The following is a 17,017-nucleotide window of genomic DNA, read 5'->3' as shown; positions in this document are numbered from 1 at the left end:
TTATGGTGCTGATATTTGGTGAAAGAAACAGCTTCAGGGCTAAGATCTTCAAACGGAAGAACCACCATACCAGCAGCAGCTAAAAGGCCAAGATTTGGATTTATCCTGCTGGGAGAACAACCCTTGACCAGTTCCTACAACTAACTCGCAGCAGAAAATTGATGTCCTTTTCTCAGCACCGTGATGAAAATACTAGAAGATTTTTATGTTAGGCTCTCGGTCAATCCCATCCCATGTCTACTACCTGCAACAACAGCGATCCTTTGCCAAATATAACTGTTGCACATAATTTTCCATTGTTTACACTGGCTAAGCTTCCATCCAAAAACCCATCCCCTTATTCTCCTTTTAGTAGTTGGTCTATTCCTGAGGAAATAAAGTTGTCCAATTGAAAGTTTTAGGTTATGCCGGTTCTGAAATGTGTTTAGGAAAGAAAAATAAAATAAAATTATTAAGAAAAATAAATTTTTCGGCTAAAATATGAAAAATATGAAAGAAAATTATCCATATTATAAAAAAACTAAATATCATTAAAATTCATTATAAATTTATATATTTTCAAATTATTTAATTTTTATATCAAAAAATTAAAATAAATAAAAATAATTTATTAACTTTAATTTTTTTTTCCTCAAAATTTATAGCCCTGCTAAAATTTTAGCACAGGGTTCAAAAAAATTCTATAAATTCAAAATATGAGTCAGTGATTAATTATAGCCAATGTTAGACAGCCCAGAAAACTTAAACTGAACCAGTTCATTGTCAAATAAAGGATCTAACATAAATCACAGGTCATTTTTCTTTGCTAGTAGATGGTGCAATGAATTCTTTTATTTGACAATTCTTGCAATTACAAAGAATCACAACGAAGTTGCATAAACTCACTGAAGAGAGGGAGGAGGGGTGCTACAACAAACGTACCGTGCTTGAGAAATGTAACTTAAAAAATAACACCACTCAGAGAAATGGCCTTCTTTAGGAATCATTTCAATGGCAGAATTGCTTTCAATTCCAAATGAGCGTATCCTTCGGAAATTCATATTGTAAGAAAAACATTCAATCGGTTAAATTTCAAAATCATATTGAGGGCAAAAACATCCTTGGAAACAAAGCTTAAATGGAGTTAAAAGGGAAAAGCTCACACAAAGAAATGAGAAACTGAAACCACATTAAGGACATTGAAATTGTACTGCTAATTTCAAAGCACCAAAGTGCACAGTAGATATAATCCATACCATGTCATAGAACCCCTTTACAACCAGACAAAAGGCATACACAGCACGAACTAGCAAACCCTCGAGCTTTATTTTTGGATTTTGCAATTTTTAAAAGTTAACCCCCATATATCGTGCAAGACGACCCATTGAAGCTGCTTTTTCATAAGAAGCAGCATTCCTCCAACAAGCAGCAGCAACAAAGGGCAGCCAAACTGCACATGCAAAAGAAAATACTCATTCCTTGCAGCATCAACATAGAAAAGATATAGGTTGTAAAATAGAGAGAACTTATTTCTAAAATATTAATACATACTTTTAAGGACAACAAGCAAAATTAAAATTATTTGTGATGGAACCCATTGTATCAACAGAAACTTTTAAAGAGGGATCTCAGAAGGAACAAGCCAACCAACAAATCTGAAGATATTAGAGGCACAGCTATATGAATGACATTATGGGTTCGAGTCTTTCAAGATATGTTTGTCATACAACCCAACATTCAGTTGAAAAAACCAAAATCCAACAAAGATCTAATGTCCAAGGAAATTATGCGAGCCCTATCACAAACCTAATATCACTACTGGGAAGATTCCACAATCCACAATGCCGAAAGGCATAGTTACATAAAGCGTCCATGACCTGTTTTGATTCTTGCTTCTTTTGGGTTACAGTAGAATAAATATCTGCATATTCATTATGTCAATACAAGGAAGCATGCACACACAAGTCCATCTATGACAAATAGGAAACGTTATGGTTAAGTATGAAAATAAGAGGAACAAATCCTTCACACAATTGCTATATATGAAGCCATAGAAAACCCAAGAATAAGAACCAAAAAAACGGCATATGAAACCCAAAAATAAAAAATGAAATCTTTCAAGAAAGAAAACCTTAACAAAAGCCTTAGCATAATTTACTTCAGCAGGAGTGGGGGGAAAGCTCTGAAAGAGACTTCCTGTTATGCGATTTTGAAATTCAGCAAAAAAGTACAAGAGCTACCTATGCAGGGAGACTCCAGGTAAGCACTTCTCACATCAATGATTTAACTCCTTTTAGATATATGGTTCAATCACAAAAAGTTTCTTTAGTTCAATGCTTCTTTTCTAGTGGGGGAAAGATCTCAGTGTCATAATGTATATGAACCCATCTTGAATACTCTCCTAAGTCCTAATTACGGAATTGTTTCTTCATACTTATAATTGCTTAGTTTTGAATACTCTCCTAATTATGGAATTGTTTCTTCGTAGTTAGAATAGCTCAGTTTCAAAGCACTCACCTTAAGGCACTTCCCAGCAAGCAATCTTAAAATCATCATCTACATACTTCAAAGACTTTACAGTTTGCTTGCATAATTGGAACTAGGAAAGTGAGGAGAAATTGAGTTGAATCAAATGGACAGGTATGAATATCACAAAATTATAAGAGAAACTGTTCGTGATTATGAAAGTCAAACAAAATAATCATCAAACCAAAGGAAGCCTCCCATAAACAATGGCATATAGGATTTTAAACTCAAACAAATCTCTAGATTATTATCTTGGACTTTAGTGATTGATGGTAATAGATAAACAAACAAACATCCCAATGGACAATGGAGTTCAGTACCACGAAACTGCACAAGTCCTTATCTTAGAACTTTGATAGTACTAAGATAGTTCACTGGCATCCAACTCATGCCATATACTAACAATCTCCAAGTACAAGCAAAGAAAACTTGAAACTTTGATTTCTAGAAAAGAGTAAAAAGAGAGAGAAACGATTCATGATCTGTGTCTAATTCAAATTAGACCTCATTGAGACGGGACTATATCGCCCGCAAAAATGATCCATAGCCACACATGATCCCCAAATGAAACAAACATTACAGAAACCCGAGAACAGGAAATAAGAAACATGTGCATCAAGATTATCGACAAAAAGAAAACATTCGAAAGCAGGGTTAGAGATAGAGAACACATACCATCCTGGTAGAAAGGAGGAAGGACCAGATTGATCTTGGTACTGGTATTGCTGGTATTGCTGGTATTGCTGTGGTGGTGGGGGTGGTGGAGGGTACCCTTCATTGAAATACCCCTGGTACCCTTGATACGGTGGCCCTGGTGGTGGCGGTGGTGGAGGGTATCCTGGATATCCCGGTGGTGGAGGGCACCCTGGTGGCGGCGGTGGCGGTGCTGAGGGGTATCCTGATGGCGGAGGATAAGGGACTGAGTACCCTGTCAGATTCAAATTCAGCGCACACAGATTTAAACTAAAATGAAACCCAATTTAAAAAAAAAATGGAAATGAAATCATTGATCATAGTCATGATCAGATTGTCAATGGAGGGGTTTTACCTGGTGGGGGGTAGGGTTCTTGGGGAACTTTCTGGTAACTCATTTGCCTGCTCCGGGTGGCTCCAAAACTGGTGTGTGTGAAGAGAATCAGAGATAGACCACACAATATATACGGCAAGAAAATTAGGTAGAGCCGATGTGTATCGACTATATATTAAGTTATTTAACGGCGGAGAAAAAAAGGGGCTTTCTGGTAATTTAATTCTACAAGATCTCCGTTACAGTAACGTGGCGTTATATGAGAGGACAGGCTGTTCAAACAATATAGATATAGATTGGACAATGGCACGAAGCCTCTTCCGGCAGTTGGACTTACAGGTCTTAGCGAGAAAGTTTGGCCAGAATCAAAACGGTGCCGTTTCACTAATATTAATACGAGGTATCCTATTTACTATTTATAGTTTTGGGATTTTTTTTTTGGTTTAAAATTTAAATTGATTGATTTTAATTTTTTTTTTAAAAGTTGAATCTCATTAAGACCATGTTTGGAACCACCCAAGTATCAATTTTTTAAAAAAGTAATTATATAATTAATTATTGTAAAATTTTTATTATTATAAAAAAATATCTTAAATTAATTTTTTAAAATTATTAATTTTCGAATATCTTGTATTAAATTTTAATATTTTAGCATATTTCAAACATGCTTTTTTTTTATAAATAGTTTTTTATTTTTTTTCAAATACCTTATCTTAAAATAAAAATGAGGAAATTTTGATATTTATGTTAAATTATTATTTTTTAATTATTAGTTTTTAAATGTCCTTTTCTTTTCTTAATTATGGAAAATAAAAAAATATATAGTAAGTAATTATATTACTAATTTTGAGATGTTTTCAACGTGCAAAAACAAATTGTAACAATACTTATCAATAAAACCAAAATATTGAATATTTAACATTATTCAAATGTCAATAAAAAAATGATTAAATACCTAATAGTTTTATCGTGCCCAAAATGATATTTTTGAGCTTGATTCACAAGTTGGGAAATTATTTTTAAAAATTTTCACTCTCATATTCTTTTGGTTAGGGGAAAAAAGACACATGGAAAACTAATTTGAGCACGATTGGCATGATGATGCCCAATCCTCTTACACAATGGGCTGAATTGGCATGGCATTAGGCTGGCTCGGGCCAGTTGAAATGGGCTGGGCTGAAATTTTTAGGCTAAAGAATGTTGGAGTTAGATATTGCAAAAGGCATGTTACCAGCTTAAGAAACTTTTGTGACAACTTTCTTCTTTCTGTCTAGATATTAATCACTTTGTATCCAATAAGCTCTCATGTCTTTAAAATTCATTTATACAATTGAAAGAAAGATTTGAGGTTGATTATGACAATTACCCTTTATACGTCCCGCGGTCCTGGTTTTATCCTATGAGATTGCAAAACCAAATAAACAATCGTTACTATGGGATTAGACAAACAAAGTCTCATGTTAGAGTTGAAGATCAACTCTAACACTATTTGTAACTATTCGATGTCTCTCCATTATTTACTCTATGTCTAATGAAGTTTCACAACTTTAAAACCCGTCTATATGGTTTAAGAAGAATCGATTATATCATGACAAATTCTACAATGTATTGGAATATATAATACAAGCTTGAGTAGTAAATGCACTCACTGCGTATATAACATCAAAAACCTTTTTCCCTATTTGATATGAGATATTACAATAGATGCATTTTAAAGTCTAAAGTCTATTAGGTCAAAAAGAACAATATCTATATGGAAAGGAACATGTCACTACAAATGTTATTAGGACCCATATTTGGGCCAAGTGTAGGACTCTATTTGTTGCGTCCTAAGAAATGTTTGTTTATCTGGTTTAGTAATCTTGTAGGACATGACAAAGACATCCTGTCAACATGGGAGGATGATTGTAATATCTTACTTTAATTAATGACATGGTATATAATGGAATTTTCTTAAACTATGATTGATTCTCGAAATAAGAAAAAAAAAATAGAAAGGAAAAATGAAAAAAAGAAGAGTGAAGAAAAATTAAAAATAAATTTAAAGTTGATAAATTATTTTTATTTACTACTTTAGACCCATTTCATTTATTTTAACTCATTAATGCAAATATTAAATAATTTGAAAATATATAAATTTATAACTAATTTAAATTATATTTGATTTTTTAAATATTTTTTATAAGACAATTAAATATTAAAAATTATTTTCTTTTTGTGATGTTCCACATTGAATAGGAAAGAAAGTTTTTATCACTATATAAATACGAATTCTTCTTAATCGTGTTGATGCATTTTTAAAACTATGAGGATCCCTTGGGGCTTAGTGCGAGTAATATTTATACAGTTCGGTGCAAGTCGTTACATAACCCGTTTGTTATATTTTCTTTGTATTTTTTAGGAATAAAATATAACTTTAATTATTTAGATGTATTTTAGAAATGTAAGGACCTATTAGACTTAAAATGAATAATAATAATATCTATATGAAAAAAGAATGAATTATTACAAATTATATCAAAATTGATTATCAACCTCGGTATAAGACTATGTTTGTCAAGCCTTGCAAGAAGTGTTTATATGTTGGAGTGACCCTGCAATCCGTTGCACACAAACTTCATTGTTCCTTTCTTGCCTAGATAATAGACTTTGCATTTACTGAACTTCAAAATATAGTTAGAAAAATAATAGGGATTTAGTTTTGAATACAAATTGCATTTTGCTTTATGAACAATAGATTATAGGATTGGAATAATTTGACTATTGTGCTGGCTTGTTCTTGTTTGCAATACTGGGGCACTGGAATATCACTGCTCCTTGGAGCAATAACCATTCTAAGACGATCCTGCTCACACTACTCCACAAGGAGGCCCCTTCTAAGTTGATCGGACATTTTATAATAATGACCGCTCTAGAGCTTGTCTACATAATATTAGTCAAGTGGATGAGTAAGAATCTCTTTGATAGTGATTTTAGGAAACGTTTCCAATATTTTTAACATTTCAAAATTTTTATCATTTAAGTATTAGGAATATTATAAACGTTTTATAGAATGACTGTCCAATGTACTCTAAATATCAAGATAACGTAAAAGGTAAGATATCCATATGAGTTTAGCAACAATGGAGAAGGGTTTGCAACCTGCCATTTGAGCTCATTCCTGTAAGGGATTCACATACTTAGATTGGTATAGAAATAGTACTTCTCCATCAATCTTCTAAACAACACAGCCTAAGAAATAATGAAGGGACTCAATATATCTTCTATGGCGAATCCTCTTTAATGACACTGGGTAATGCGTTGAAGGGGGATTGCTTTGCTGCTTGTTAAAATAATATTATGATCAAGGTACGTAAAGTAAAAGAATGATAATGCCTTCATCATGGTAATGAACAAACAAGATCAAACCAAGTTCATGGGTCTTCAATTTGCAAACATAGTAGAGATGAGTAAAATTCTTAAAACCCGGAGGTTTTTCCATACTAGTAAGTTTTGGAGAAGAACCTTAAATCATATAGATTGTCTGATAAAAATAAGTTTTGTCAAGTGCCCATGTAAAAGGGTGTCTTCAGTATCATGTTGATATAAACCCTAATCGCGGGCGATGGAAAGGAGATTGTATATGTGGGGTTCAAGTTGGTGGACGATAAATGAGCCGAACTGCAATCATAAAAGCCTCCCACCTAAAGTCTTCTTGGGAACCTGCCATGATACATCAAAGAGTCTAAGACCAAGCTCTAATATGTGGGCGATGCTTTCTTGCTAACTCTAGCCCATTCTTCTTTGGTGTATGCACACATGACATATAATGGATAATTTTATTTTTGGTTAAATATTAATTAGTAAATGATTTCCCAACAAATTAGCCACCTCCATCCAGTTGAAAAATACAAATCCCTCCGTTAAATTGTATGTGGATCCTCATGTGAAAGTTTATAAGCTAGCGAGTGAAGTAAAATTTCAATTTCAGAAGAAAAATCCATCGAAATTGAGAGTATTCATCAATAAATATCTCCTAATATTGGAACCATTAAAAGATGATATAAGAGCAAATCAAGTATCATTTAAGCTTTAAAATGTAACCTAAGAGTTTTGCCCGATGACAACTTTGACAAAAGCTTCTATTCATAATAATACTAGAAATTACTTTAGGTTGTTTGGTAATTGTTTTTTTTTTTTTTAAACAATTTTTTAAAATAATTTTTTAAAATAATTTTTTTTATATTTTATGGAACAAAAGTCCATTTAAGAACTTAAAATATTTTTAACTTATTTTTAAAAATAATTCTTATGTCCGATGATTTATTTTTTATCAATTATTTTTTAAAAATAATTATCAGAAAATAAGTAAAAATAACTGAAAATAACTAAAAAATGTTATCTTAAAAAATCATATTTTTTATTTTTAAAAACAAAAAAATATAAAACAATTTGAAATCTAAACATATTTTCCTATTTTTTTATTTTAAAAAACAGAAAACTATTTTAAAAAATTATTTTTGAAAATAGTTGTGTGGACCCCGTATTTCGGCTCAATGTGCTTCCACTCGATGACGAACTTGATTTTATTTGAAAAAAAATGATTTATTGTTATTTAGAAAATGATTTACAGTCATCACTTATTTTTGTTATTATTTTTTTTAAGGGTAAAACAAAATAAGAAAAAAAAACCCTAAGTGTGACTCCTTATTTGGAAAAGGTGGTCTGTGAAAACAGCATTAGGCTTGGGGGTCAGGTTACTTATCGGGAAGGTACGGTAAAGACCATAACACCCCTCTAAGTCCCTAAAGTCGAATCTCTACTAATAAAATGAAGCTGACGTGACCATCGATAAGAGAATCAATGAATATCGACATGATCACATATTGAAAGTCAAAGCATATATGGATGATGGTCAGAGTGAGAAAAGATGCGTACCTGATCAGCAAACAATAACACGCTATCATCAAATGAGGTTAGTGCATAGTAATGAACATAAAATATGTCACTCATATCGCCAAACAAGAGGAAGAACCACCAATAGCACGCATGACATTTCATTCGAATTCATTTTTATTTTAAAGAAAATTTATTTGATGTTGGGCTCCCACCAAAGCCCAATTTTATTTTTGCATGAATTAATTTCGTAATTTCCATTAATAAGAATCATAAAATTAAATTCATGCTTATTTTTAAAACATTTTAAAAATCATGAAAGTTCTTGAAAATTGCATGCCAAAGAAAATGACAAAAACTTTATTAAGAATGTGATTTTTGGGGACCTAAAGACTCAAAGGATGAAAAATGGGAGAGTTGGGATCATTTAAGAAACTAAAGTCCTGAAAATTATTTGAGGAAAAGAGATTTGGAAAATTATTTTCGAGAGCAAAGGCAGTGAGATAGAGGATGGTATATGGCCCAAAGATGGCCATGCAAACTAAAGTCATGAAAGTGGGTCCGGAATGTAAGTGCTAAGGATGGGAATAGATTTATGCACTCCTCCCGCTTTAGATCCAGGTAGACAACACACGGCTGTCGAGGAAATTCAAACTCCACAACCTTGACTGAACAATACTTGTAGGCCCGCTCCACGAAGCAACGGTAGATGAGGGCAGTGTCCTCTGCAGCCAGGCTTCGCTGCCGATGAGGGGCCTCGGCCTTGAAAAATGGAGCCTCCAGCACAGCCTTGGATGTAAGGTCGTGATCAAAGTCATGGAAAATTCTAGGGTACCTCTTCGGTACCTACCCAAAAAGCTTTTCAAGCCATTAGATGTCCAAGATTACATCTTGGCCATCCATTTTAAATTTGAAATAAGAATTCCACTTAACCAGTTAAGGGAAGAACCGGTTATGGCATTCTTTCTTCCTCCATTCTCAACAATTTTGGGTTTAAATAAAATAAATATTAGATAAAAATAGAATTGGAAAAAAATAAAAAATAAAATGATATAAAATTTGAAAACATATTTATTAACAAAAAAAATCATCATATATCATAATTACATTATTTTATTTTTAACAAATTATTAAACATTTAAATTCAACATAAAAATGAATATGGTAATATTTTAATATGAAATGAGTATTTTCATAAAAATTCAACATTTTGGTAATCATACGTAAAGTTTAGGTAATTAGATCGTCCTAATTTTTTTTCCGTACTTTCCAAATTTTACATTTTTTGAATTTAAGGTTTTTAAAGTTAAATTACAATAAAATAAATTACTAATACTCTTTTAAGTTACTAATGATAGTATTTTCAAAAATAAATTTGTAATTTCAAAAATTTTTAAACTAAAAATCAATATGAAAAATGTGATAAAAGTACCAAACATGTATTTATCACATTTTTCATACCATTCTCATATTTTTCGTACCCTAAATTATTTATATTTTTAAAATTTAAAATTTACTTTTTAACTTGAAATAACAATAACATAGTTTAATAATATTATTTTGAGTTATTATTGATAGAATTGTTATAAAAAAAAATTAAGCATTAAAAAAATTTTAAATTGGAAATAATGTAAATTATCCTAAAAAATTAAAAAATTAAAACACTAAAAAATTAGAGAGGATATGAAAAATGTGAGAAAAGGTATGAAGATTATGAGAAATCCTCACATTCTTCATACCTTACCTCACATTCTCCGTACCCTAAAATTTAACAATTTTTCGATTTTTTTTCCACTTAAAAATATAAATAATATTGTTTATTGATATTAATCAAGCTTAGAAATGATGAATATTACTTTTAAGAAAATTAAAAAATTTAAACACTAAGTAATTGTAGAAGGTACGAATAATGTGAGGAATTGTACAAAGAATGTGAGGATTCCTCACATTCTTAGCACCCTTCGTCACATTCTCTTTACCCTCGAAAATTTTACAAATTTTCAAACTTTTCAAAAAAAATTTCCACATGGAAATACAATAATATTATTTATTGATACTAATTAAGCTTAGAAATGATGGAAATTACTATTAAAAGAAATTAAAAAAATTACTCTTAAAGAAATTATGGAAGTTCGTAGCCCATCTCACAAAGTTCGTACCCTCTCTCACAAAGTTCGTACTCTCTCTTAGAAAGTTCGTACCCTCTTTTAGAAAGTTCGTACCCTCTCTTAGAAAGATCGTACCCTTTCTTAAAAAGTTTGTAAGTTCGTACCCTCTCTTAGAAAGTTCGTACCCACTCTTAGAAAGTTCGTACCCTCTCTTAGAAAGTTCGTACTCACTCTTAGAAAGTCCGTACCATCTTTTAGAAAGTTCGCATACTCTATTAGAAAGTTCGCACCCTCTCTTAGAAAGTTCGCACACTGTCTTAGAAAGTTCGCACTCACTCTTAGAAAGTTCGTACCATCTCTTAGAAAGTTCGTACCATGTCTTAGAAAGTTTGTACCCTGTCTTAGAAAGTTCGTACCCACTCTTAGAAACTTTGTACCATCTCTTAGAAAATTCGTACCATCTCTTAGAAAGTTCGTACCCACTCTTAGAAACTTCGTACCATCTCTTAGAAAGTTCGTACTCTCTCTTAGAAAGTTTGTACCCATTTTTAGAAAGTTTGTACCCTCTCTTAGAAAGTTCGTATCCACTCTGAGAAAGTTCGTACTCTCTCTTAGAAAGTTCGTACCATGTCTTAGAAAGTTCGTACCCATTCTTAGAAAGTTCGTACCTTCTCTTAGAAAGTTCGTACCTTCTCTTAGAAAGTTCGTACTATCTCTTATAAAGTTCGTACTGTAAGGGAAACATGCGTGGATTCTACTCAAATCAAAACAGAGCATGTTTAGCCTAAAAATCATGACAAATATTCGGTCATCAATTCCATACTTGTAGCTGATTCTATTTTTGTATTATATAGCTGTCTGCTGTAAACTTTAGCATAATTCTAGCATTACCGTATATGTATTTCCTAAATTAGCTTCTCTTCATTCTTGTATATAACAATACAGATTTCTATCAATGAGAGTGTGGGAATATATTCATTGAAACCTCTGCAGTACTTATTCACTATATGGTATCAGAGCAGCCGATCTCCACCGAGCCACCGATCCAAGTACCTATAATGTCTTCCTCCTCCGATCAAACTCCCAATTTTACCCTTCACACCCAACCCCCTTCCGCATCCGAAAAATCTCTCGTCGCTCTCAACATCACTGCCCAAATCAATGAAAAATTAACTCCCTCCACCTTTCCTCAATGGCGTGCTCAATTTGAAGCACTTCTTATTGGTTATGACCTCCTCGACTATGTTGAAGGCACCTTTCGGTGTCCCTCTTCAGATGGCACCCCGGCTGAAGCACTACGCAAGACCCACTGGGTCCGACAAGACAAGCTTATCCTGAGTGCGATTTTAGCCTCTACCTCTCCTTCCATCACACCCCTCATTGCTACAGCTAAATCCTCTCATGAAGCTTGGAAAAAGCTTACTCACCTTTATGCTAGCCGATCTCGAACTCGTGCAATGCAGTTAAAGGAAGAACTTACCTTAATCCAGCGTGGAAACAGGACCATCACCGAATATCTCCATGCTGTGAAGGCTTTAGCCGATGAACTAGCCATCATCGATCATCCAATTTCGGATGATGATCTAACCCTTTATGTGTTGAATGGTTTAGGTCCAGATTTTCGGGAGATTGCAGCGCCGATTCGTGCCTGAGAGTCATCTCTCACCTTTGAGGAGTTGCACGACCTGCTGGTTGGCCACGAGGCCTATCTGAGGCGCCTAGAAACTGCAACGCAAAACTTAGTTACGTCTGCCAATTTTACGAAGACAAAGCCGTCTGCAAATGGGGGAAGTCATCAGCGTTTCTTTAAACAACATGATCATTCCCGTGGGCCTCAAGCCTCCAGTCCAGGCCGGTACTCAAATGGAGCCCAACGTGATGGACGACGCCCCAATTCAAGTACTGGTAAGCCCAACCACTCTACTCGGCGCTATCAGCCCAAGTGCCAACTGTGTGACCAGTTGGGCCACATTGCCAAGGCCTGTCCTCAGTTTCATTCACAGAATGTCTATAAATTGTGCCACCACTTCTACGGGCAAAGATAAAAATTGGCTGCTTGATTCAGCCGCTTCTCATAATATTACGGGTGATCTTTCAAATTTATCTATTTATTTTGAATATGATGGAACTAACGAAGTAATTCTCGGTGATGGTTCAGGTTTGGCCGTCTCACACATTGGTTCTTTGGCTTTACACTCTTCGCACCGCACATTTACCTTACGTGATACTCTTTATGTTCCCAATCTTTGCAAAAATTTAATTTCTGTGCATCATCTCACCAAACAAAATGATGTCTTTATTGAATTTCATCCCTTTCATTTTTTTGTGAAGGACAAGATCACGGGGGCGATCCTACTAAAAGGAGCATATAACAATGGCATCTACACCTTCCCGAAATCATTGGTGGTATCCAAAAAGGTTGCTAATGTGCATGAAAGGACCTCCATTGATGGATGGCACAAGCGTCTTGGGCATCCTTCTCTTAAAATTGTCCATCATCTTGTTAAGAATTTTTCTCTTCCTATTTCCTCGCATAAAAGGTTATCTTCATTATGTCATTCATGCTCTATTAATAAAGCACATCAACAACCTTTTCGTATCACCAGTCTCCAAAGTCATGAGGCCCTTGAACTTATTTACACGGATGTGTGGGGACCCGCTAGTTATACTGGGATTGATGGATCACGATATTACCTTATTTTTGTTGATCATTATACAAAATATATATGGTTTTATCCCATGACCACTAAATCTGGTGTTTCTACAATTTTTCCGCACTTCAAAAAATTTGTTGAAACCCGCTTTCAAAAATCCATCAAAACATTATACTCCGATAATGGAGGTGAGTTTATTGCTTTAAAATCCTATCTCTTACTTCATGGCATAACTCACCTCACCACTGCCCCTCACACTCCACAACAAAATGGTGTTTCTGAACGTCGTCACCGTCATCTCGTTGAAACGGGTCTCACGCTCCTGTCTGATGCAAATCTTGATTTTTCATATTGGCCCCACGCTTTTCAAACAGCCTCTTATCTCATAAACCGTCAACCCACGCCTCTCCTAAAAAACAAATCACCCTTTGAAGGCCTTTTTGGTCACTCACCAAATTATTTAAAATTTAAAAAATTTGGGTGTATTTGTTATCCTCTCACAAGGGCCTATAACTCAAATAAAATGCAACCCAAATCCAAAGCCTGTATTTTTCTCGGCTATTCACCAACTCAAAATGGCTACAAGTGTTTTGAGCCCCAAACAAAAAAATTCTTCATATCGCGCCACGTGTTGTTTGATGAAACCCAAAATCACGTTAGCCCATCCTCACCCGTGCCTTCCGAGCTCACTCTGCTCCTTCGAGACCTTCATCAACTGCTTCCTCTTCACTTCGGTGCCCAGCCGACTGCAGTGCCATCCTCAACGGTTTCCGATGCACCGGCACCCTCGCTGCCTCCGGAACGTTCACCTGCCATTGCTGCGTCCTCCCCAGGTAATTTCGCACCCTCTGTTCCTTTATTTTCGGATTCATTGCAAGCTGTAGATCCCAACCCCGCCCATCCGAATCCTCATCCAGGTGACAATCGGACTGGGTCTTTCTTGGATTTACCGCTGTCTCTTTCACATGATACAACTTCCCGTACAGCTAATCCTCTTCCCAATCCGAATCTCACAAACCCCAACCCAACAAATCCTCAACCTCAACGCACTCACACCATGACCACAAGATCAATGAACCAAATCTTTAAACCTAAACAAATCCACACCGTGTCCAAACATCCTCTCCCTCCTACCATTGAACCAACAAGTGTGAGTCAAGCCATCTCTCAACCTCACTAGCGTGAGGCCATGTCCACAGAGCTTACTGCTTTGATGAAACATGGGACTTGGGATCTCGTTTTACCCACTGCTGATTGTAAACCCGTAGGGTGTAAGTGGATATTTCGGGTAAAACGGAAAGCTGATGGTTCTGTTGATAAATTCAAAGCCAGACTCGTGGCTAAGGGCTACAATCAACGTCCTAGTGTTGATTACACCGAGACCTTTAGCCCTGTAGTTAAACCAGCTACTATTAGAGCTGTACTGTCTATTGCAGTGATGAATGGATGGAATTTAAGGCAGATGGACGTTAATAATGCTTTTCTAAATGGTGACTTAACTGAAACTGTTTTTATGGCACAACCTCCGGGATTCAAAGATCTGTCCAAACCCCACCATGTGTGCAGACTCAAAAAGGCTATCTATGGGCTTAAACAAGCCCCACGGGCTTGGTACACTGCCCTCAAAACGGCCATTCTTCAACTGGGTTTTCGAAACTCCAAGGCAGACACTTCTCTCTTCATCTACAGCCACGGCTCCACTCTTTGCTATCTCTTGGTGTATGTTGATGATCTCATCATCACAGGAAATAATCCATCTCTTGTGACTTCCATCATTAAACAGTTGGGTGATAAGTTTTCTCTCAAGGATATGGGTTCCCTTCATTTTTTCTTGGGGATTGAAGTTATTCCTACCAGAGCAGGGTTATTTCTCTCACAACATAAATACATCCGTGAGCTGTTAGACACTACAAGTATGAGTGGTGCGAAAGATGTCTCAACCCCTCTCTCCACTACTCAACCTCTTCAACTGATTGATGGCATGGCTGCTGTGGACAACTCTGTTTTTCGTCGAATCATTGGCAGTCTTCAATATCTGTCCTTGACACGTCCAGATATCTCCTTTGCAGTCAACAAACTATCTCAATTTATGCATAAGCCAACTGCAAATCACTGGACAGCAACCAAACGGCTCCTCCGCTACTTAAAACAAACCATTTTTTATGGTATTCAGATCCAAAAAGCTGGACCTTCTGTCCTAAGGACATACACTGATGCCGATTGGGCTGGCAATATGGATGACCGCACGTCAACTTCTGCTTACATCAGTTTCTTGGGTCCTAATCCAATTTCTTGGAGCTCCAAGAAACAACGTGCAGTTGCAAGATCCTCAACCGAGGCTGAATACCGGGCACTAGCTAATGCGGCTTCCGAGACAATGTGGTTGTTTACACTTTTCCAAGAACTTGAACTTCCATTCAAAGACTCTCCTCATCTGTTATGTGACAATATTGGAGCCACACACTTAAGTTTCAACCCAGTCAATCATTCGCGCATGAAACACATTCAAATCGATCTTCACTTTGTGCGTGACTTAGTCCAAAAAGGAAGCCTTCAAGTCAGACATGTACACACTCAAGACCAGTTAGCTGATCTCCTCACCAAGCCACTGTCCAAACAGCGTACAGAATTGCTGCGTTCCAAGATTGGTCTTGCCGATGGAAGCCCAATCTTGCGGGGGCGTATAAGGGAAACATGCGTGGATTCTACTCAAATCAAAACAGAGCATGTTTAGCCTAAAAATCATGACAAATATTCGGTCATCAATTCCATACTTGTAGCTGATTCTATTTTTGTATTATATAGCTGTCTGCTGTAAACTTTAGCATAATTCTAGCATTACCGTATATGTATTTCCTAAATTAGCTTCTCTTCATTCTTGTATATAACAATACAGATTTCTATCAATGAGAGTGTGGGAATATATTCATTGAAACCTCTGCAGTACTTATTCACTATACGTACCCTCTCTTAGAATATTAGTATTATGTCTTAGAAAGTTCGTACCATCTCTTAGAAATTTCGTACCATCTTTTACAAAATATTGATGACAATTTCATAACAAATTACTAAATGCTCTCAATTTGATTAAAAATAACTCAGAAAAAAAATTAAAAAATCTAGATATTATAAATCATTACATATTTAAATGTCATTTAACATGACATTTCTACCTACAATAGTTATATGTAAATGGAAAAAAAAAAAAATCAAATGTTACCTTTTAACACTTGTAATCACTTGACATCCTTCAAGACATATAAAGCTTCATCTTCAAATTTAATATATGAACAAAAAAAAATTATATAAAAATATTAATAACAATTTGAGAACAAAATTTTATAATAAATTCATAAAAAATTCTAAAATCGTTATTTAACATCACATTTCTTCCTACAACAATTATATTTGGATAAAAAAATATAAAATATTACCTTTGACATTTGTAATCACTTGAAATCCTTCATCTTCTTCATATAATACAAATTTTAAATTTTCTCTCTCAAAAAGTTTTAAACTTGATCTTGAAATTTGATTCATCAAAATACATCTTACATATTTTGTAATTTGGTAATTGAAATTATGTAATTTTCATATTAAATTACTATCTTTTTTTATATATATGAATAATGAGAGTATAAAAGTAGTAAGTAAGATTTTCTTTTTTTAGATAAGAGTTAGGTAATGTATTAAATAACAAATTATATTTGATATTTAATAATAAATTATAAAAAAGTTGTAATATTTAGATATATATGAAATGCATGTGATTATTTCTCACCAACAAGTTATCTTTACCGGTTTGACAAGTTTTTATAAATTTTTTAATGATATGCACTTTACACATG

General features: G+C 34.5%; 1 protein-coding gene across 2 annotated transcripts; it reads right to left on the bottom strand.

Moving 5' to 3' along the window:
- Positions 1-1,055: 1,055 nt before the first annotated feature.
- LOC117929516 (cysteine-rich and transmembrane domain-containing protein 1) lies at positions 1,056-3,664 on the bottom strand. 2 transcript variants are annotated; one of them, XM_034849821.1, is made up of 3 exons: positions 3,554-3,664; positions 3,181-3,433; positions 1,056-1,429 (listed from the first exon to the last, which is right to left on the bottom strand). In XM_034849821.1, the coding sequence occupies exons 1-3, from the start codon at positions 3,594-3,596 to the stop codon at positions 1,378-1,380; spliced, it is 348 nt and encodes a 115-aa protein (XP_034705712.1). In that variant the 5' UTR covers positions 3,597-3,664; the 3' UTR covers positions 1,056-1,377. The 2 variants fall into 2 exon arrangements, with proteins under 2 accessions (XP_034705712.1, XP_034705713.1); XM_034849822.1 differs by lacking the exon at positions 1,056-1,429 and adding an exon at positions 1,538-1,900.
- Between the last annotated feature and the right edge of the window lie 13,353 nt (positions 3,665-17,017).

This window comes from Vitis riparia, chromosome 14 (genome assembly GCF_004353265.1).
Source record: "Vitis riparia cultivar Riparia Gloire de Montpellier isolate 1030 chromosome 14, EGFV_Vit.rip_1.0, whole genome shotgun sequence".
NCBI lineage: Eukaryota > Viridiplantae > Streptophyta > Magnoliopsida > Vitales > Vitaceae > Vitis > Vitis riparia.
The sequence above is the reverse complement of the archived record's forward strand: the minus strand, read 5'-3'. Positions and strand labels throughout refer to the sequence as shown.

Excerpts from the sequence above, each read along its gene's own strand:
- LOC117929516 (XM_034849821.1), bottom strand. The coding sequence starts at position 3,596 with ATGAGTTACCAGAAAGTTCCCCAAGAACCCTACCCCCCACCAG. Across the intron at positions 3,434-3,553 it reads AGAACCCTACCCCCCACCAG|GGTACTCAGTCCCTTATCCT; the intron begins GTAAAACCCCTC and ends TGAATCTGACAG. Across the intron at positions 1,430-3,180 it reads TCCTCCTTTCTACCAGGATG|TTTGGCTGCCCTTTGTTGCT; the intron begins GTATGTGTTCTC and ends TTGCATGTGCAG.